Raw genomic sequence first — 23,651 nt, forward strand, 5'->3', positions numbered from 1 at the left:
ACATTAAAAAAACGAAGATCATGGCATCTGGTCCCATCACTTCCTGGCATATAGAAGGGGAAGAAATGGAAGCAGTGACAGATTTTACTTTCTTGGGCTCCAAGATCACCGCAGACGGTGATTGTAGCCATGAAATTAAAAGACGCTTGCTCCTGGGGAGGAAAGCTATGGCCAACCTAGACAGCATAGTAAGAAGCAGAGACATCACCTTGCCGACAAAGGTCCGTCTAATCAAAGCTATGGTTTTCCCAGTAGTAATGTATGGCTGTGAGAGCTAGACTATAAGGAAGGCTGAGCGCCGAAGAATTGATGCTTTCGAACTGTGGTGCTGGAGAAGACTCTTACGAGTCCCCTGGACTGCAAGGAGGTCAAATCAGTCCATCCTAAAGGAAATCAACCCTGAGTGCTCATTGGAAGGACAGATAATGAAGCTGAAGCTCCAATATTTTGGCCACCTAATGCGAAGAGAAAACTCCCTGGAAAAGACCCTGATGCTGGGAAAGACTGAAGGCAAAAGGAGAAGGGGACGGCAGAGGATGAGATGGCTAGATAGCATCACGGATGCAATGAATATTAACTTGAGCATGCTCCGGGAGGGAGCGCAGGACAGGAAGGCCTGGCGTGCTATGGTCCATGGGGTCACGAAGAGTCGGACACGACTGAACGACTGAACAACAACAACAACAACAATGGTACTGAATGGTATTTAATCATCATCATTATTCTGTTTTTTATAGAATCTAAATATATACATAAACCCAAAAGCTTGTATACTCTTCAAGCATCACCCTCAATCTCTGTCTGGGTGTTTTTAGAGTCCTGGCTGTAGAATTAAGCATCTGGTGATGAGTCATAGAAAGATGTCAAGAGCGTTTTGAGCTTGCTAATCCTTACGGTCATTAGGAAGCTGCTATATTTTTAATCCTGACTCTGCCTCCCAGCTAAACTATACAGCTATAGAAGGTGGGGGGTGTTTGTTCCAGATGGTTAGTCAAACTCCTCACCGACTAATACTATAGACTCTGGGAATCCAGGCAAGGGGTGGACAAGAAAAGTGGGAATCCAAATGAGGGGGGTGGGGCAAGAAAAACGGGAATTTCGAAAATAAATCTCCAAATGACAAAATGACAAAAGAGCCCATTGGCTCCCCGAAAAGAATGACAGAAACTCAAAAGTACAGGAAATAACAGTTGGGAAAGGGAAGAAAAGTTAACAGCCCTGAAATAACCTGTCAGGGATTTTAGGGCACAGTTCATGGGGAATGTCTCTTGGATGGGTCTCCATGGAATGAGCACCAGCTGGACATCTGCACATCTCCCATCCATTTCAATGGTGTCTGAGTGAGAGATGTTCTCCTTGCTAATTTGTCTTCCCATTCCCATGCATTCAGTCTTTCATGTGCTTTTTTATAGAGAGATTTTCTTTGGTTGCTGCCTAGTGTTGTTCACGTATGGCTCAACATACAGTATCTCTTGTCTTAGATATGTTGAGCCTTGGGGCTGATTTAGACTTGTGTTACTAATCATCTGAGTTAAGCACAATAAAACTAGGAAATGGACATATCATCTACCAATCAAACTCCATAAAGACTATGAAACTCTGACAATTACAGTGCAGAGACAAACCCAGGCCTGGTGCGCGCTTTAAACAGGCACTGCACAGCTGCAGCTGTCACGCAAGCCCTAAGGGCTAACGCTGGCCCTAGCCAACCCTCCATAAATGAAAGCAGCGGAGAACAGAAAGGTTTTAAAAAATATTTAACTTATACACAAAATCTGTATATTAACAATGGATGAAAGTGTCACCAAGGGTATGGGCCCATCCCAGGTCTCTTTCTGGAGGAGGATGAAAGGCTGCAGGCCTGCAAGGATCCTTCACAATAGCCTTCCCCAACCTGGTGTCCTCCAGATGTTTTGGACTACCACTCCCATCACTCCACCCATTAGCCATGCTGGCTGGGGTTGATGGGAGTTGTAGTCCAAATGACAGGAGGGTGCCAGGTCAGGGAAGGGTGCTTCACAAAATGAAAGAGGTTGACAAGCTTCCTGTTAAGAGCGGATTGGAAGACTGCTCTTCCCTTTGTCACTGCTGAAATCAAAATCCATTCAAATCAATGGCGTAAAGGAGGAGTGCAAAAAGTGCAGCCCACAAGCTGCATGTGGCCTGCCAAGCCATTTCTGGCAACCCACCAGACCCCCCCCTGCATCTGCTGCGGTTGCAGCATTGCTCATGCCTCGCTTATTTATTATTATTACATTTATATCTCACTTTTTTCCTCTTGCAAGGAACCCAAGGCGGCCTACGTAATCCTCCTCCTCCTCTCCACTTTATCCTCAGAACAACCCTGTGAGGTAGGTTCAGCTGAGAGTCAGTTACTGGCCCAAATTCACCCAGTGAGCTTCATGACTGAGTGGGGACTAGAACCTGAGTCCAAGTCCAACACTCTAGCCATTACACCACACTGGTTTACCTCTAATCTCTCATCAGCAAGGGATTCCCTTCCCTCTCATGAGAGATCAGCGACAAGCAGCAATCTTACTGGGGGCACTGGGGCAGGGAGGAGACTGCCATGAAGAGCTTAGTTTGGTAGAAACACACATATTATGCCAGGCCATGTGCCCTCTTTTACAGAGGACTGTCCTCTATTTTGAAGGCGACCTCTATCTGAAGGTCCAAGTCTGGCTTCAAGACAAAGACCCATCAGAAGGAAGAGCTGGGCCTTGAACCTGAGCCCAGCAGCAACATCTCAACAGCTGTCTGAGCAGGGCACACAAGTTACCTGGTCACAGACTTTCACACTATGCTGACATGTAGTGTTATGTCTATTTAAATTATAGGAATTATTTCTAAATTTGCATCTGTACATATAAATTAGCAAATCCAAATTTTATGCATATACAGTAGGTGTCCTCTCTTGTCTTCTTTTTTGGTGATTCACAAGTGGCCACCCTACATGTACTAGAGACATGAGCCTCTTTCACATGTTTAGCAAATGCACAGAAAGGGGAGGGAATGGGGATCCACTCCCAGCCCCCACATATTCATCCAAAGGTTTGAACAGGGAGACATGCACAAAGGTACACACATCGGCTCTATGTACATAGAGTGCAGACTCTGCCTTTTGCAGGATTCCCAAACATGTGGAGAGAGCCCACATACATGCTATATGCACCGGCTCCTCTATTCAGAACTTCAGATGAAAGTGTGGAAGCTGGAAGGAGAGATATCCCAATCCTATACATGCTGAACATGCAACATTTTAATTTATTTATTTCTTGCATGTATATACTGGCTTTCTGCAACCAATCAAGGTGGTTTAAAAGAATTCAGACAAGAATAATAGCCAAATCCAAACATAATAAAACATTAAAACCCAGAGCAATTTAAAAAGCCAAATTGAAAAGATGCATCTTAACTCCCTTCCTAAATGCCAAGAGAATGGGACCATTCATAAGTCCCAAAAGGGCTATGGTGCCATTAGAATGCATAATCCCACGTCACACTGATCTACCTGTCACAAGTGTGAGATTGTCTGCTTTTCATGATTTGTGTCTCATGATCATACTTTCTTTTGAATAATCATCTTTTGTATTTAATACAATGTAGCTCTCTCTCTCTCTCCCTCTCCCTCTCTCTCTCTCAAACACATGGAACTAAGAAAAGTTTAAACTTTGCCTGGAATATGCCCTGTGGTATTCTCCAGCAAAGAAAAAGAAAAGGGAAGATCATTTAGTCAATTTATGCAACCGCATCTAGTAATTTGGGAACAGAAAGAAAAATATTTTAGAGGGGTTAACAAGGAAAGAGCAGAGGGAAAAGAATGAGAACCTCCACTAAGAATTGTGATTATTATTTTGAAGGACTTCTATCTAAAGGCATCTTTTATGTCAGATTTCAGTGAAGCAAAGACATTTAGCCTTCCATAGCCGGGTACTTTTAAATATAAATAATTTGCTCAACACCAATTACATATGCCTCAAGTCAACACTAATCTATGATTAAAAAAAAAAAACCCACCCTGTTGCAAATAAGACATTAGAATGACTGGACTTAAGCATGAAGAGTGCTTTCCGTTTCCCCAGCAACTGCAATTGCCAAATCAAGAAGTGAAAGAGGAATTGCCTCAAAGAAGAAGTATCTTGTGTGTGTGTGTGCGCGTGTGTATACACACATGCACACACACACACACTTACTGATTTTGCATGACTGTTAGTGTTGACAACTTATATTGATCTTCCTGTTCTGTTTGGACTAGAGCCTTTCTACACAAGACTGTTACTGTGTGCTCGTGATTGCTCACTCACGGTAGTTTGCAGGTCCTTTACATCCTCCTCCACGGCTTCTCCTGTGCTTTGCAACCATTATCGCGGGAAGTTTTAGATCGAGGAAAATCTGGTATATCCTGAATGGTGCTATGAAATGCTCCGTGCATTTGCACAATTCCACTATACCACAGCACCATCTATTGGCTATATAATGAAATCTATAGAATGGCAGAGAAAGAAAACCACTGGGAAAAAACACGTGTAAAGGAGCTGAACTTAATCCCGCAAAGAAGCCCTGGTAAAGGTGTGGGATAAAAGCCTCATGCAGAAATGCCCTAGCAGCGGAACAGCATAAAGGTGTCATGATCCATGCCCAATCTTGAGTTGTGGTCATGACTCTGAGTCAGAAGAGGAGATTCCAATAAGATCAGGAGGATTAGCAGCACCAGCTGTGGAGACCCGGACCCTGGCACTGAGGCTGACAGCCAGAAGCCCCTCAAGCTAGAGACCCCCAAAAACAGTACCCGCTGACCCTAATTCCCCTTTACACCAAGGTCTTGACAGTACCCAATGTTAGCTAATCAGTGCAGGCAACACACCAGATGGGAACTGAGCAAGAGACAATGGAATGCAAGGGTCCAGGCTAGATAACTATCCCTTTAAGGCTCTCCAATCTTCAGGAAGGGCCTGGCAGGGACATTTTGGCCCCAGAGGAATATACAGCTCAGCTGGGCCCTGGACCTCGGCAAAGTAAGTTGCTAACTCGGGGGGTATCTTCATGAGCAATTTACTGTGAGGTTGCTGCAACTGGAGGTTGTTTGGGGCACATGACATTGTAGCTATCTTGCAGCCACCCTAGAGTTTTGTGCCAAAAAAACAGTTCTTCTGAGACTACTTTTAGTCCAACTGTTTTCCTTAATTCGGCTTGTCTGAGCTTCTGTTGTGGTGTGCACCACCCTCCACATTTACTCCGGCATGATTTCCCTGCCCAGGGGTGTGTCTTTCACCTGGCCGTGACCTCACTGACCCTGGTCAAGGGGTGTTTCCCCAATGTTTTCCCTGCCTATGTTTCCCTGGTGTTTCTGCCATTTCAGGGCTGGCCATCAGAGTTCTGCGCTACCTCGTGGCATTTACTTCACCTTGCCTACCACTAAACTCTGGTGGCCATCCCCGCAAAGTATTGGTGTGCTCTGGGCAGCCTCTAACTTTTTTTAAAAAGTAAAGCATTAAAGCAAAATAGCACGTTTGTCTGGCAATAACTACACCCCTATCTCACTATCGCACTATTGTGCGATAGTGAGATGGGGTATAGGAATTGCTGGCAAATGTGAGATAGTGGGTAGCGTTTGCTAATGCGTTTTAGAGGGAAAGAAATTTTTAAAACTAGGTGGAATCAGGCGTAGGTTGGGGAAGCAGGTGTCTCCTCAGAACTAACTCCCATTGTTGTCAATGAGACTTGCTCCCTAAATATAGATGCTGTGTTTCTTTACTGTTTGCTTTTTGGCTGAAGGAAGTAATTAATGCGGGGGGGGGGGAGAGAGAGAGAGAGAGAGAGAATTATTTTTGTGGAGACCATAGCACAGGAGGAACCTTCCAGGATTTTAGCGATTAACAAAGGATCTGCAGCTGCATTTCCTTACTGTTTGCTTTGTTACTGTAAGTAAGTAATTAATGTGAAGCTTTGCTCCTTTGCATTACGAGAGCTTCAGGAGAAGGAGAAAGGGGGGTAAAGCCTGGAGCCTCTCTTATTGGTTGAGCAGCCCCTGCCAGTCTGATGACATTCACGCCAATTCCCCCACCCCACCCAGAAGTATGTTCCTGTGAAGCTACTTAGAATGGTGCTGTGCACTTGTTCGTGGAGCCTTGCGCAGACCAAACCCGGTTCCTTGAAAAATCTGGGTAAGCCACCATTTGCTTCCTCTTCTGTTGTCATGGAGGCACCACTTTGGAGCTGTCTGGGGTTCTGTGACCCTAGCCTTACATGTTACTTTGGCTAGCTGCCACCCACCCCCTGGTGCTTCTTATGCCCCATGGGCTCCCAGTTGTGGTAGGACAGAACAAGGATCAAGACCAGGTGTGCTGATTTGACATGCTGCTCTCACATATGAAAGTGCTATGATCAGCAAGGAAAGCTGATGTCTGGATGTTCTCTAAAGCACACAGTATTTTAGCAGCTGTAGGTGCAATTCTCTAGGAACTACACACACCCAAATGGAAATGGTTGCTGCACAGGTCCACATTGGGGTGTCACTAGGAGTAGTTCCAACAGATTGCAACCAGTATCTCTTGACTTGTATTTGTACACAGATGTATAATTACTGCAAAAATGTATATAGCAATGGAGTATTACATTTGAGCGCCTTGAACTCTAAGGGACATGACATTCAGCAATATGTATCTCCTCATCCCTGTTTCTTTTTCTTTCGTTGTTGCTGTTGTTCCCTTTTGATTGTAAGTCTATGGGCAGGGGCTGTCTTCTTTTTATTAATGTTATGTAAGCTGCTCTGGGAGACATTTTGGCAGAAGAGTGGGATAAAAATGCTTTAAATAAATAAAGGGTTGGCCCTCACATTCAGAAGAATCAATAGCACCTGGGTCTCTGGATATGAGCACAGGTGTGGAGATCGCGGATTATTTTTCAGATCTAGAGGTTTTGCTTGGAAACATGCTGTATATCAGCCCTTCCCCAGCTTGGTGCCCTTAGAAGTGTTGGACTACAACTACTATCATCCCTAGCCAGCACTGCCAGTGGTCATGCTGGCTAGGGATGATTGGAGTTGCAGCCCAAGCCTTCTGGATGGCATCATGTTGGGAAAGCTGCTTTACATCTTTACCTTTGTGTCAGTGGCTGGGTTCATACAACACGTTGACCCACACTCAGTGGTTGAGTGTGCGTTACTGTTGCACCATGGATTGTTTGTTGAACCGTGGGTTAGCATGTTGTCTGAACCCAGGACAATTTCCTCAGGGTGGCTTGTTAACCATGCAGTGTGGGTTATTTTTCTTGAACAAGCCACCTTGAGAACCCATGGTTTGCTGTTGGGTTGTTCATGGTGGTTGTTGACTGAGTGTGGGTTATCATGTTGTGTGAACAGCCCCAGTGTAACTGTGTAGTTGTGTTCACACTGAATGCTATACTGTAGTTTAGCATTGTGTGCACAAGCCTCAAGCTCATGCACTCTCATCTCTTCTGGTGTAGCTGCAAGGAGATCAGAAATGTTTTCTTGTCTTTTCAACTAACCCCAGTTTCTCATTATGTCCAAACCCAGACAAAGTGTGGTTACTGTTAAGCACTGGTTCTGTAAAAACAAGCCAATTTCAAACCGTGGTTAATGATCCTGGCTTATTTCAATATACCAGTCTTCCCCAACCTGCTGCCCTGCAGAGGTTTTGGACTACAACTCCAAAGCATTCCTGGCCATTGGCCATACTGGCTGCGGCTGATGGGACTTGAACTCCAGAATAACTGGAGGGTACCAGATTAGGGAAGGCTGCAATACACCATAGTTAATGCTGCCCACAGTTCTTAGTTTGGACATAACCAGAAAACGTGGTTTGTTGAAAATGGAAGTGAACTCTTCTGATCTCCTTGTGGCCATGCCAGAAGAAGAAAACGGAGAGGGAGCACACCAGTAAGTCCAAGGCTTATGCACGTAGCCCTAAATCCTGTTTAGCATTACAGGCAAATGCAGCCTTTGTGTTCTTAAAATGTAATGCAAGCATATACATGCTTACAGGCCCAGGCTATTAACTAGTATGTTTGCCTTTATCTTTGCTCACAATAGTCCCTTTGTCATTTGTTCCAGCTACAAGATGTAGCACAAATGTACCCTATTAAGATATGCCCGGAGGGTGCTATGTGAACTGCTTGGCTTTCCAGTCACTGAAGGCACTTATTAATGGATACCTTTTCAAAGCCCCAGAGTGCCTCAGTTCTATTTTAACATGGCCATTTTATTAAATATATTTACAAATAATTTCCCTTCCTGTTCAGTATATTGACCTCGCCGCACCCCCGTACAATGGACATGTTTTATCAGTACTGTTTCTGAAATACGGTGGCTAGTAAAATCCTAGGGGTATGCCAGATGAGCTTCTTGATAGGAAAGATTTTGCAAGGGGGTGGAGGCTGTCCCATTGCTTTGAAGTGCTTCCTATCCCCCTTCATTCCACTTCAGAGTGAAGCCCAGAATGAATCCGGAGGGTTTTGTTTGCGTGCACAGCCATCTTACCTCAGCCATTCAGCATGGAGGGCTGCACCAGCTAGAGAGGGCCTAGGAATAGCGAGAGGTTCTCTAGGTTAGGATTAAGTCCCCTTGGCAGGGCTCTGCAGAGAAGCATACACTGCACCTGCCTGCTGGGGCTCCTGCCCCTCTGGCTAATCCTGCAGTTTCGTGAGCTACATTTGCTACATTATTTATTTTCAAACCGTGATTGAATTTTAGATCTCTTAAAGAGGCAAGGGACTGATAATCTGCGAGAACCAAGTCCAGACGTCACTTGACATGAAGTACATATCTAAGGGCTGGATGTGACCAATCTCGTCTGATCTTGGAAGCTAAGCAGGGTCAGCCCTGGTTAGCACTTGGATGGGAGACCGCCTGGGACTCAGCCTTCCTGCATTGAGCAGGGGGTTGGACTCGATGGTCTTGTAGGCCCCTTCCAACCCTATGATTCTATGATATGATAAACAAGCATCACTTTAATTGTGCCACTGACAAAAGGATGAGGTGTCGCCCTCAATTTGCATTTTAGGGATGTCATTTCAATAAAAGCCATACCAAATGTTGTGAGGCAAGCTACCCTTGCCAAAGGGGGGGGGGGGGTTAAATAAATTTACTGTCATAGTTTTTATTTACTTGGGTTTTTAATATTGTTTTAAAGATTACTGACTTGTTCGCCACCTTGAGTTCCCTTTTCAGGGAAATAGGAAGGATATAAGATGTTTAAATAAGTAAAATATATAAACTAATAATGTGTGGGATTGAGACTAGGGGCCTTCTCCATGCAAAGCATGCATCTTACAAACTGCACATTATATGAGAGGTCCTGCAGATTTGGGTGGGTGCTCTTTAATCCCTTTTCCATGGGCTGTTTTTCTGATCAAAGTCACCTCCCAAACTACATCCCCCATATTCTTTCTCCTGCAAGTGCTAAAACAATGGTGGCAGTGGCAGGGGATTTTTAACATGAAAAGAGCCTGAAGAGATTTTTTTTAATTGCTCCCACAGCACTATTGCTATGAGCAAATTTGGATCTGCACAAGTTGCATTTCAAGGGGGAAAAGTTAAGAGACCAGTCACACAGCTCTTCTGGAACATGTCATTTGGCTCTTAACTTTCACAGCTATTTTGAGCTTATGAGGCTGGCTGGGGAATGCTGGAAGTTGCAGGAGATTTTTCTGTCTAAATGTGCATGGGATTGCTTAGTGTACAATCAGACGAGTGGGGAAGCATTCCTGGGAGCACAAAGTACAATCCAGGAAGCAGTTTCTCACCCTAACCTTTCATCTTTTCCTTGTGGGCTGCAGCATCTGTGTACAACGACCCCTGATGCTGTCCCTGGCAGGACGCCTAGACAGACTGCACACCAGCAGCATATAACTTGTGTGACTTTGGTTCACTGAATGGGCATACCCAAATGAAAAGAGAGCTTCCCCGGGCTTCAGAAATGGCCAGCAGTGTTTACAGATTAGATACATACAGCAAATAACAAGATGCTCCTTCTTTATGACAAGCTAGTCAAAAGACTTGTGACTGGACAGGGCCCATTTATGCCTTTAGCCCATATGACCTGATTAAATGCCATCCAGTAGGAGCTGGCTGGTACTAAACTGGGGAGGGGGAGAAATAAACCATGTCACAGGAAGTATTAGGCTGTTGTTCAGTGGAAAGGATACAGCTATTTTAGGTATCAGCTAAAGCTGCTTATTCATGGGCTCCCTGTAAAATATATATATATATATATCTCAGATGTCCTAGATGAAATACTTACGCTTACAGTGAGAGTTTGAGGAAGACAGCCCAAGTAAAACGTTTTCATAATCTTTAAACATTAATATTTGTAGTAACTGATACCTGAACATCTGCTAGTTCCAGTAAGGTCACTGGCACTGAGATAACTCTGAAAGGGTCAAAGCAAATGTGACCCCATATTAGGAGAGGAAAGGGCTCTGCCACGTGCAAGGCCAGAAGAAGGCAGTTGCATGAGGTGAACAGGCAAGATGCTGGATACATATTCATATGGGATCCATATATCCCACACAGTGGGATATGAGGTGGACCACAGGAGCATAAAGGAGCTGCCTTATACTGAGTCAGACCATTGGGCCAAGTAGCCCACTGCTGGCAGCACTGACTGGCAGCGGCTCTCCAGGGTTTCAAGCGGGATTCTTTCCTAGCCCTATCCGGAAATGCTGGGGACTGAACTTCGGACCTTCTGCACGCAAAGCGTGTGCTCCGCCACTGAGCTATGTCCCCCTCCCTGCTCTAGACCAAATCAAGAGAAAGAGACACATCCCAATTGCTACGATCAAATCCATTAAGTCAAGCTAGGTAAACACACTGAGCTGCTGTCTCAATGCAGCCTGGCCACTTTTTCGCTCCAGGGTTGCGTCCAGATTTTCTTTGAAAGCACTCCTGCAGTTATATTAAGCTCGGCCCTCATGTCCTGCACCTGCCACTAACGTGCTTTCTTGGTAACCGATATAATTAGATAATCTGATATACTTAGAAAAGGTCAGTGAGTGTTTTCAGCCAAAACCGCAGGGCCAGGGCACGTTCTGTTCCACATCAACATATATAACTGTGGAAAGAGAACTTAGAAGCATCACACCTGAAACGTCTAAACTCCTCTGTGGCTTTGAATCTAGTAAGCTCCTTCACTGTCCATCTACTTTATGTGAAACAGGGGTGGGCAACTTGTGGCCCTCTCAATGTTTTGGCCTACAACTCCCATGATCCCTCACTGCTGGCTATGCTGGGAAGGGCTGATGGGAGTTGTAGGCCAAACATCTGGTGGGCCACAAGCAGTCCACCCCTGAAAAGCATCTGGTTTTGAAGATGCTCCTTTAAAAAAAAACAAAAAAACCCCTTTCAGCTCTGGAGGCTTTTGCCAATATTTGTTGGGGGAAAACATATTAAAGAGAAATTATCTGAATTGTTTGTAATGTTTGAAAATCTTAAAATAGTATGATTGTGTGTGTGTTTTTAATGTTGCAGTTTAAGGGCTTAGACTACAAGCTGATTTAGGGTACAATCCTAGGTCCACTTAGCTAGGAGTAAGCCCCATTGATATCAACAGGATTTATTTCTGAGTAGACATGCTTAGGATTACACTGTTAAGGACCCACCTTTCCTTGGTAAAATAACATCTCCACGGGGAATATGAAATAGCCAGACATGGGGATGATAAAGCCTTACATAAGATCTCTCACTAACACAGTACCTGAAGTTGGCAGTATGTATTATCTTTAGTGTCAGAACCATTCTCCTGAGGCAATCTTGTATACTTTTTAAGAACCTTACATAGTGAGAGACATCTTGCATTTGGTACACACTCACCTTGATCACCAAGTATAGAGGGTGTGAGGGGACTAATAGACACAAGCAGGTATAACTTAACAAAACTACTGAACAAAGAAATGAGCATTTTGAAGAAAAGAGCCTCAGTCCTATGCACTCTTACCTAAGTCCCGCTGAATTCAGTGCAGCTTACTTTCCAGTAAACCTACACAGAATTGGGCTGTAGTGCTATAATCCTGTGCACGCTTTTTACTTGGGACTAACTCCCCCTGAATTGTGGTTACTGGGGAGATGTCAAGATTAAATATAGACATTTTGGGTGTCAGTGAACTGAAATGGACTGGAATGGGCCACTTCACATCAAATGACCACCAGATCTACTACCGTGGACAAGAGGACCACAGAAGAAATGGAGTAGCCTTCATAATTAATAATAAAGTGGCTAAAGCAGTGCTTGGATACAATCCAAAAAATGACAGAATGATCTCAATTCGAATTCAGGATAAGCCATTTAACATCACAGTGATCCAAATATACGCCCCAACCACAGATGCTGAAGAAGCAGAAGTAGATCAGTTCTAAGAGGATCTGCAGCACCTACTGGATAGTACGCCAAACAAAGATATTATTTTCATTACAGGAGACTGGAATGCTAAGGTGGGTAGTCAAACGACACCTGGAATTACAGGCAAGCATGGTCTGGAAGAACAAAATGAAGCAGGACATAGGCTGATAGAATTTTGCCAAGACAACTCACTGTGCATAACAAACACTTTTCCAGACAAAAATGGGTATGATCAAACACAAAGATGGCAAGGACCTAACAGAAGCAGAAGAGATCAAGAAAAGGTGGCAAGAATATATGGAAGATCTGTATAGGAAGGATAATAATATTGGGGATAGATTTGACGGTGTGGTCAGTGAGCTAGAGCCAGACATACTGAAGAGTGAGGTTGAATGGGCCTTAAGAAGCATTGCTAATAACAAGGAAGCAGGAGATGATGGTATCCCAGCTGAACTGTTTACAATCTTGCAAGATGATGCTGTCAAGGTGATGCATGCCATATGCCAGCAAATTTGGAAACACAAGAATGGCCAACAGACTGGAAAAGATCAACTTATATCCCCATACCAAAAAAGGGAAGCACCAAAGAATGTTCAAACTATGGAACAGTGGCACTTATTTCACATGCCAGTAAGGTAATGCTGAAGATCTTGCAAGGTAGACTCCAGCAATTCATGGAACGAGAATTGCCAGATGTATAAGCTGGGTTTAGAAATGGCAGAGGAACTAGAGACCAAATTGCCAATATCTGCTGGATAATGGAGAAAGCCAGGGAGTTTCAGAAAAACATCTATTTCTGTTTTATTGACTATTCTAAAGCCTTTGACTGTGTGGATCATAACAAATTGTGGCAAGTTCTTGGTGGGATGGGGATACCAAGTCATCTTGTCTGCCTCCTGAGGAATCTGTATAACAACCAAGTAGCAACGGTAAGAACAGACCACGGAACAACCGACTGGTTTAAGATTGGGAAAGGAGTATGGAAGGCCTGCATACTCTCACCCTACCTATTCAACCTGTACGCAGAACACATCATGCGATGTGCTGGGCTTGATGAAGCCAAGGCTGGAGTTAAAATCGCTAGAAGAAACATTAACAATCTCCGATATGCAGATGATACCACCTTGATGGCTGAAAGCGAGGAGGAGCTGAGGAACCTCATGACAAAGGTGAAAGAAGAAACTGCAAAAGCTGGGTTGCAGTTAAACCTCAAAAAAACCAAGATTATGGCAACCAGCTTGATTGATAACTGGCAAATAGAGGGAGAAAACGTGGAGGCAGTGACAGACTTTGTCTTTCTAGGAGCAAAGATTACTGCAGATGCTGACTGCAGCCAGGAAATCAGAAGACGTTTACTTCTTGGGAGGACAGCAATGACAAATCTTGAAAAAACAGTGAAGAGCAGAGACATCACACTGACAACAAAGGTCCGCATAGTTAAAGCAATGGTATTCCCCGTAGTAACCTATGGCTGCGAGAGCTGGACCATAAGGAAGGCTGAGCGAAGGAAGATAGATGCTTTTGAACTGTGGTGCTGGAGGAAAATTCTGAGAGTGCCTTGGACTGCAAGAAGATCAAACCAGTCCATACTCCAGGAAATCAAGCCAGACTGCTCACTTGAGGGAAGGCTATGAAAGGCAAAACTGAAGTACTTTGGCCACATCATGAGAAGACAGGATACCCTGGAGAAGATGCTGTTGCTAGGGAAAGTGGAAGGCAAAAGGAAGAGGGGCCGACCAAGGGCAAGATGGATGGATGATATTCTGGAGGTGACGGACTCGACCTTGGGGGAGCTGGGGGTGGTGATGTCCGACAGGAAGCTCTGGCATGGGCTGGTCCATGAAGTCACGAAGAGTCGGAAGCGACTGACCGAATAAACAACACCAACTCCCCCCGAACTTGGTAGAAATTATTGCTGAGCAAAAATGCCTTGCATTAGGCTTTTAATGTGGAAAATTCCTCACAAGGCAAGAAGCTTGAGGCAATTGCTGTGTGCTAATAAATATTTCAATTAACTGGATATTGAAAATTATATGATTCAGTCAAATAAGCAAAAGGGGTTCCTCATGGACCTTCTCTATAGTTGTAAATAAACACTAGAATCATGACTGATAATTGTCAAGAACAAAATTCCATTTAGAAAACAAAGTCACTTGAAGGGCAGTTTGGCAATAAGGTGGGAGAAGTGTTTTCATATGTTCCTGGAACATCAGGAAGGCACCCATATTCTGTTTTCAGAATCATTGGGTTGACTATAACAGAGTAAATCCACAAGTTAACGAGGGTTCTTATCACTGGAGCAAGAAAATGTGCCTGGTTTGGAGACGCACTGAACAGTTCAATGCCAAAGAGATGAATAAGAACAAATTTCTTACCTCCAAAGGCAGGCCTCATAGTGAAATCATGGTCATCTACCCGCAGAAGCTGTTCGCTTTTTCCTGTCCGAGTTTTGGTCATGTCATAGTTCTTCTTATATATGTGACTAGAATGAAAAAAAGAAGAGTACTAGCTGTCACTCCCAAACTCTAAACATTGTACAAGAAACAAATTCTAAAAATGTAACCTTTTCTGTGGGACGTTTGTAAATGTTGGAAATACACCTCTGGCCAAAGGATTCCCATACAGTGGGTCAGCCATGCAGTTATCATGAGACTGGGAGCATGTCTGAATATCAGCTTACCCAAGAAGTTTAGGATCATAGAATAGTAGAGTTGGAAGGGTCCTATAAGACCATCGAGTCCAACCTCTTACTCAGTGAAGGAATCCAAGTCAAAGCATCCCTGACAGATGGTTGTCCAGCTTCATCTTGAATGCCTCCAGTGTGGGAGAGCCCACCACCTCCCTAGGTAATTGGCTCCATTGCCGTATTGCTCTAACAGTCAGGAAGCTTTTGCAATCCTAAGCATGTCTACTCAGAAATAAATCCTGTTGATATCAATGGGGCTTACTCCTAGCTAAGTGGACCTAGGATTGTAGCCTAAATCAGCTTGTAGTCTAAGCCCTTAAAATGCAACATTAAAAAAACACACACAATAATAATATTTCAGTATGTTCAGCTGGAATCTGGCTTCCTGTAACTTGAGCCCATTGTTCCATGTCCTGCACTCTGGGATGATCGAAAAGAGATCCTGGCCTCTGTGACAACCTTTCAAGTTTACCATCATGCTAAACTGGCAACATGAGAAATTCCCTGGAAAAAGCAGGGAAAATGTGGCATAGTAAACCTCCAGAGTGTCATGGTAGTGTAGACAGCATCACCTGTGCTGGTCCCCCCATTTTCCTGAAATGGGAAGGAAGTGTTCAAATTATGCCAATTAAATGCACTAGTGTCACCTATTATGGTGCTTATTCCATGATTCTGGTTAGTATTCCAGTGACTACTTTCCAGCTAGTCCATCCAATGTGTCATAATGGATGACTAAAATTCTCAGTGGCAACATACTACTTGTCTGTTTCAGCATAGACAAAAATGTACTAGTCTGTGGAAAGGAAGGAGAATAAAGAAACAGAATCCAAAGTAAATGCCCACTACGGGCAGAAATCTCAGAAAACTTAATTGGACTGAATAATTACTCACGTTGTGCATTGTGGACAACAGGAAACACACCATCCTCATCTCCATTCTTCCTGGCTATCCACACAGGGACAGCCTGTTTGAATATGGCCTTTGAACGTGGGTCTCATTTGCGTGTGTGATTCCAAGATTTCATTCTGGCAATCAACGATGAGATTGAGGCCTATGCAAGTAGGATTTTGCATGTGTGAGCTATATTCAGATGGACAGGAAAGCAAGGACAGCATCCCAGATCCATGTGATGGACTAGATTGGCTCTTTCAGGTACTGATCGTTGGCACGATCACTGGTGGCCATTTTGAATATTCAACCCCCAGCAGGGGGTTGTCATGGTTTGTCATGTTGTTCAAACTCAGGCAGCAGGGTTTTTTGAGGGGGAAACAATCCTCAAATAACTCTACGACAGGCCATGGGTTATTTGAGGGCTCTTTCCCCCTCAAACAAGCCATGCTTCCAGGGTATGGACGATATGTCAAACCATGGCAACCCCCCACTGGGGGATGTATATTAAAAATGGCTGCCAACATGCAGCACAACCCGATATGGCTTAAAGAAGCCATGGTGGGCTGCAGTGATGGTGCAAACCGGCCCATTGTCTTGTCTGAATTGACCCATAAAGTGTATTGATGCATCTTCCAGCTCCACATAGACCACATCACAATAAACAAGCCACAGTATGAAGGCATGAATGATGGTTGCCAAATCTGAATTTGACAAAAAGACTTACAATTAACATATAATGGTCAGTTCACGCAGATCTGTATATTACTAATATATTATAAATTCGCATTTTAATTTAGTTATCGTGTGTGTGTGTGTGTGTGTGTGTGAGTGTACACAAACCACACACATTTCCCACTAATGCCAATTAGAGGAGTGTGTGCATACATTATAATGTATTTCTTAAACAGCGCTAATGAAGCTACCTCCTTTTCCTGTATATTAGTGCATCATAGATTTGTTTACTTGGAACCCTCTTCAAAGGCAACTTCTGCTAAATACATTGGATCTGATCCACATCAACATTTTGATGCAGATGAAAATGTGCCTCCATCTATCTAAAACAGGAGTGTTGAGCCTCTTTCAGCCCAAGGGCCAATTCCATTTTGGAGAAGCTCTTAGGGGCCACATTCTAGTTGTGGGCAGGGCCAAAGGGGAAAGGGGCAGGGCCAAAATGCCAAACGTACCAGCATATTTTAGCTTAAAGCTCTTACTGCCAGCAACTAAGCCTTAGGAGAGCCATTTCAACCTTTCAGAACGGGGGAAAAAACTGCACAAATGCCAGGAAACCACCCAACGATAGGCAAGTGGAGGAAAGGGGCATGGTCATCTGAGGTTCTGCACCACCGGTCTAAAAGGAGGCCTTGCATATGAATACACATCATGATTCAGGTGCGCATCACTCTGCAGTTGAAGTTCCTAATCCAGAACTGAGTTCTGCGGTGCTCCTGATCTGTAGAATTCCATCATGGAATGGAGTTCCAAGGCTTACTTCCATTCCAGTAGAATGTATTATGTATAATACTGCATTTTTACAAGTATGTACAATATTGTATTTTGTAAGTTATTAATCTTTGTAAATCACCCAGAGAGCTTTGGCTATTGGGTGGTATAGAAATGTAATGAATGAAATGAAATTATTTATTTAAAACATTTATAGCCTGCCTTTCTTAAAACAAAAGCTCAAAGTGGCTAACATCAATGATCTGTTAATTCCCAGTCCCTAGACATGCCCCCAACATGAGGGGAAATGTATGCCAGCCCTGGAACTGGTTTTAATAATTTCCTTCCCACTGGCCTTTCGCCCTGCTGGCATGAGCTCAGCAGGGCTTTGGATAAGACAGTTCATCCACCTTCGGATCTCTCCAGTAGGATTGTTCTGTAAAACACAATAGAAATGGGCTATCCTGGTTGTGGGGTTTTTCAAATCACTCCCTTCTTTTCCAAGTCTTTTGTGATGTACTTTCAACTTTGTGTGAGAGTGTCACTGCCCAGGTAGAGTTCCACCTTAGCTTCCAATCTCATCCTTTTTTTTCCCCTTGTCCTCTACTTTTTGGTGTAGAAGGAAGGGCTGGAGCGCTTCATTCCTTACTATCACTGGTGACTGTGGCTTGTGACAATTAGCTTTTCCCCACAAATTCAGGCCTGCCCTCCAAGTTCTGGATGGAATAAATTGTTGTCTACAGAGTTCAGGATCCTAAACAGGGTGTGTGTGCATGTGTGTGTGAAGAATGTCAGAACGACGCAGCCCCTCTTGCAGTCCTCTTGCTGTGATAAAGAAGACTGCATAAGAGTGTGTGGAGAGGATTGGACCAGGGAGACCTGGATTCAGATCCCCACTCGACCATGGAGTTTACTGGCTAGAATGAAGTTCACTGGGAAGCCACTATCTCATAGAGTTGTTGTATGGATCAAAAGGATTAGCCCCATATATGCCATCCTTGAGTTCCTTAAGAGGAAAGGGCAGAACACAAAAGTTATGTCCTCCTCTCCCTCCACTGTCCTCTGCCATTTCATCTGGCTGTAGCAGAGGGAGAGATGGGACACTATTTCCATTCAAGCAGGTCATTATAAGATCTGCTGCTCTAGCAGGAATGTCTGCCAGTGCAATGAAAAACCACTGCTTGTTAGTGCAGTCAGAAACCAGCTGAAAGTACAATTTCCAGAAAAGGACAAGAGAATGGAAGGGAGCTCCATGGACTTGTCCAGTTCTGGAAATGGTAGTTTCCGCTAGTTTACTGGGTTGTGCTAGGAAGCTCTAGTTTCCTGTTGTGCTAGCGGATGTTCCCATTAGTACAATGTATTTAGAGTTAGGGAATTGCCAGCATTGGATACTGCCCATTGTAACTTTAAGAACTGGTGCCTGAATTTGGTTGTTTTCCTCATCTTTCTCTGGTCCCTTTTTCCTTCTGGGGCAGGGACTAGCTTGTTTGTTCTTGATGGTATCAATCTTATGTAAGCTGCTCTGGGAACCTTTTGGCTGAAGAGTAGGGTAGAAATAGTTCAAATTAAAAATAAAGAAATAAAAGATAAGGCCAAAAAATGGCCCAATCCTGCACATTGTCACGACCCACTTCTTCAACCGTGCATTCTTTGAGGCACCACTTTCTCCTCTTGCTTGCACCTTTGCTTTAGCTATCTTTTCACTACTCATTTGCCAGTCTTTGACTTTTCCCCATCCCGGTCATAAAGACTGCTACAGATTGTTTAAATAAATGCTGGATGGTAGAAGTAATGGGGAAATGATAGCCTAAACCAGGGGTGGGCAGAAGGTAGATCTCCAGTTGTTTTAGACCAACTCCCAGAAGCCCCTGCCAGCGTGGCCAATGGTCAAGAATGCTGGTAGTTGGTCAAAATATCTGGAGATCTAATTCTCAGCCCATCCCTAGCCTAAACCAGCCTTCCCCAATCTGTTGCCCTCCAGATCTGATGGATTACAAGTCCCAGCATCCCCAGCCAGAAATGTTATAGTCCAGCACAACTGGAGGGCAACAAGTTGGGGAAGGCTGGCCTAAACCATGATGTGCTAGAACACCATCTCCCTTTCACAGTGCACTCCTCCACAGTGCATGTTTACTCAGAAGTAAGTCCCACTATGTTCCATGGACTTTACTCCCAGGTAAGTGCATACGGGAATGCTGCCTCAAAGTCTCATTTATTCTAAATCAGTTCTTGTTGGAATGCCCTGTACCTGGCAATGAAGTGGCACCAACAAGCGGTTTTTTTACAATGTTGCATGGCTTCTTTGTACAAACAATTGGCACTTTTTTCTCCACACAATCGTATACTGGGATGCATGATCACAAAAATAAAATTTTAACGACCAGACTGAGATGGACCTTAATGATCACTCCCTTTATTATTGTTGAATCAACAGTATTAAACACTATAATACACAACCCTACACGCTTTTTAAAAAAGCAATTAATCAGTCCTCGTCCATTTTTTTCCTGAGAAGAATTGTGGTAAGTGTCCATCAGGAACATGCAGGAGAACATACAGCAATTTCCTGATACAATTATGGAATGACTCTGATACAGTTTTTTCCCCACCATGTAGTAATACATGTGAAAAATTCTATGTTTGGAATGCAATAGCCACATGGAGTTTTACAGGTCTGGAGCTGTCAGGAATCCAGCTAAGAGAACATATTTTTACCATAGATATTCCTACATGAAAAGAAAAATGGCATGCAGGAATCAGCCTGTAGAAGCCTTAAATTGTACAATACCAGCATCTGGAATCTAGTGCCCAGTTATGCAGTTGTAAGTCCTGTTCATCAAAGGATGTTATCTACGCAGATATGGAACTGAGTGTGAACTTCCTGCTGCCTTTAACACAAAGGGTGGAATTCACCAAGCACTGTGCTGTTCCTTTCAACAAAGTTTAATGGAAGCTCTGCCTGAGTCCTACTGTAACTAATGGACCTTGTGGAGTATCAGCGTTTAGGGACTGCACCTTAAGATGATACATTTCACATTCTAAATTAAATTATTAACTACAGGGAATTGATTGAGCCATCTTTGTTATAAACAGCAGTGTTCTGAGTGACTGCATAGCACAAATTTGGTCTGTAAATGTAAAGAGCAGGAGAAAAAGGTGAATAAAGTGATATGAACTAGCTTTGCCAATGGCAGAGGATATAAACGGTCACCAGCAACATTGGTCCAATAAAATGAATCATCTTATCCATTGTATATCTCTTATCTGGTGGGAGCAGGGCAATAATCAACCATGTGCAAAGCCCAAGAACAACATACCTATAAAGTTAAGCATCTACTCCTGTGTTAAACAGCAGATGGACAAACCATAGAATATTTATTTTTATTTTATTTTTATTTATTTAATGCATGTTTATCCCACTATTTTTCCTCCAAGCAACCCAAAGCAGCATTCATAGTCCTCCTCCTCTCCATTTTATCCTCACAACAACAACTCTGTGGGGTAGGTTGGGCTGAGAGTCTGTAAGGGCACAATCCCACAACTTCAGCTGGGGCACGCTGGGAGTTGTGGGACTTTTTTCTGTCAAGAAGCATTGGATTGCACCCTAGCTGGCCCAGAGTCAGCCAGTGAGCTTCCATGGCGGAGTGGGGACTAGAATCTGGGTCTCCGGGCTCCCAGTCCACTACATCACACTGGCTCTCTAGCAGGGATGGGAAATATCCCACCTCTGCTAGAGATTCTCCTGGAATACTTGTATGTCAAAGGTTATCTACCATTTAAAATGCTCTGGCTTCTCCCATAAATACTCTGGCTTCCAAGTGTCATGCTGGAGAAAATGCAACCAATAAAAAGGATGAAGGCCATAGTGTTTCCATTTAATGAGATGGATTAACCCAACGTTGTTTATAAGATCTTACTTAGCCAGGCAAATGGTCTTATAAGATGCAATTGTCACTGGATGTCAACACTCCAAAGATGGATAATATATCCAGTTTTGCTTGGCAGTTTTTGGAAGATTATATTTTCTAATATAAACTATTCACCATGCCTCTGTGGCATTAAATATGATAAACTTTATTAAGAGCTTTTAGCTGTTTGGTACATGTTTTCCTTCACACAAAAACAGAGAAATAAAGGTCACCAAATAAATTGCCAAAAAAAGGCAGAATTTTGTAAACACGCACACCAATCGATGTCTATATTAGACAATTAAATACATAATGAGAAACAGATGTTTAACAGCAAACAAACAAAAAGGCTGCGGTCCTTTGTACATTTATCTGGGAATAAGCCCCACTGAACTAAGTAGTGCTTCTGAGTAGATATGCACAGGTTCTGGCTGCACATCCCTTACATTGCGACAGGTAAGATCTTCTCTAAATATCTTATGAGTCTACATTTTATTTCTTCAACAGTTTTTGGTCACAACAAAAACTAGTCCCGCTGACTAATTGGCCATTTCAGAGTAAATGAGCAGTGAATGCAACTTCCATGTCCACTGTTCATGCCTGGGAATCTACTCAGCGAAATTATTTTTTAAAACCTTAGGAAACATGGCCAGTTATGATAGCTCTCAAAGCAATAAAAAAAAGCAATTTAGAATTATCCAGAGAGGGCTATCTTGCCTGTTTCTCACCCCGATAACTATAGTGCATGCACTTTTCAGACAGACTGTGCATCAGTATATAGCACTTGCATAAGTACACATAATAAGGATTTTCTTGGTGAAAATATAAAGCAGAAATATTATTTTACTTTGTTACAGTTCACTGGAAGGACAGATACTGAAGCTGAAGCTCAAATATTTTGGCCACCTAATGTGAAGAGAAAACTCACTGGAAAAGACCCTGATGCTGGGAAAGATGGAAGGCAAAAGGAGAAGGGGACGGCGGAGGATGAGATGGCTAGATAGCATCACCGATGCAATGAATATGAACTTGAGCACGCTCCAGGAGGGAGCAGAGGACAGGAAGGCCTGGCGTGCTGTGGTCCATGGGGTCACGAAGAGTCGGACACGACTGAACGACAACAACAGTTCTTTTCTTACCTTACTTTCTGCACCTCTTGTCCTGTCCACCTCCTCCTCCTGTGCTTTCTGCTCTCCACAAGGAGGACGAAGCAAAAGATCAACCACATTAGTTTTGCAAAATGAGACATTCTGTGTGAATCCCACTTCCCCTCTCCTGCAGTCCAGTAACCTCCTGCTCTGTAAGGAAACCCTGGTTTAAACATTGAATCGGCTGTGCGTCCAAAGCCTCGCATTTGTCAGCGTGATCATTGTTAGAAACACTGCGTTTCTGATTTAATATTTTAAACCCGCTTTCTAGGGCTTCCTACTCAGAGGTCTCCCTCTCCTCGCTGCTCAGCGATTGGACGTTACTCACGAAGAAGTTAGTCTGATCCGGCAACATTTCCACTGGGTCCTAAAGGACGGCTTTTGCAGAAAGCCAACAACCTCAGACACGCAGACGATACCACCCGAATGGCAGAAAGCGAAGCGGATCTCAAGAGCCTCTTGTTGAGGGTGAAAGAGGAGAGTGCAAAAGCTGGTTTGAAACTCAACATTATAAAAACGAAGATCATGGCATCTGGCCCTATCACTTCCTGGCATATAGAAGGGAAGAAATGGAAGCAGTGACAGATTTTACTTTCTTGGGCTCCAAGATCACCGCAGACGGTGACTGTAGCCATGAAATTAAAAGACGCTTGCTCCTTGGGAGGAAAGCTATGGCCAACCTAGACAGCATAGTAAGAAGCAGAGACATCACCTTGCCGACAAAGGTCCGTCTAATCAAAGCTATGGTTTTCCCAGTAGTAATGTATGGCTGTGAGAGCTGGACTATAAGGAAGGCTGAGCGCCGAAGAATTGATGCTTTCGAACTGGGGTGCTGGAGAAGACTCTTACAAGTCCCCTGGACTGCAAGGAGGTCAAATCAGTCCATCCTAAAGGAAATCAACCCTGAGTGCTCATTGGAAGGACAGATACTGAAGCTGAAGCTCAAATATTTTGGCCACCTGATGCGAAGAGAAAACTCCCTGGAAAAGACCCTGATGCTGGGAAAGACTGAAGGCAAAAGGAGAAGGGGACGGCAGAGGATGAGATGGCTAGATAGCATCACAGATGCAATGAATATGAACTTGAGCACGCTCCGGGAGAGAGCGCAGGACAGGAAGGCCTGGCGTGCTATGGTCCATGGGGTCACGAAGAGTCGGACACGACTGAACGACTGAACAACAACAATGGATGAAAAGAATGAAATTGCATATGCCAGGCTTTTGTT

The 23,651-nt window shown here is 43.8% G+C and overlaps 1 protein-coding gene across 2 annotated transcripts in view; it reads right to left on the bottom strand.

Annotated features, from left to right (window-relative positions):
• The window catches only part of LOC146359335 (gamma-aminobutyric acid receptor subunit rho-2-like), a 41,375-nt gene extending 18,633 nt beyond the window's left edge, over positions 1–22,742 (bottom strand). The window contains exons 1-2 of one of the 2 annotated variants that reach the window (XM_084827082.1): positions 22,418–22,742; positions 14,729–14,835 (exon numbers count right to left, since the gene is read on the bottom strand). In XM_084827082.1, the coding sequence (XP_084683208.1) occupies positions 14,729–14,835; positions 22,418–22,632 (322 nt within the window). In that variant the 5' untranslated portion in view covers positions 22,633–22,742. The remainder of the gene's footprint in view (positions 1–14,728; positions 14,836–22,417) is intronic. The other variant, XM_084827083.1, reaches the window with a different exon arrangement.
• Between the last annotated feature and the right edge of the window lie 909 nt (positions 22,743–23,651).

This window comes from Heloderma suspectum, chromosome 1 (genome assembly GCF_057233095.1).
Source record: "Heloderma suspectum isolate Gila_16-S chromosome 1, 16-S_ref, whole genome shotgun sequence".
NCBI classification, from domain to species: Eukaryota; Metazoa; Chordata; class Lepidosauria; order Squamata; family Helodermatidae; genus Heloderma; species Heloderma suspectum.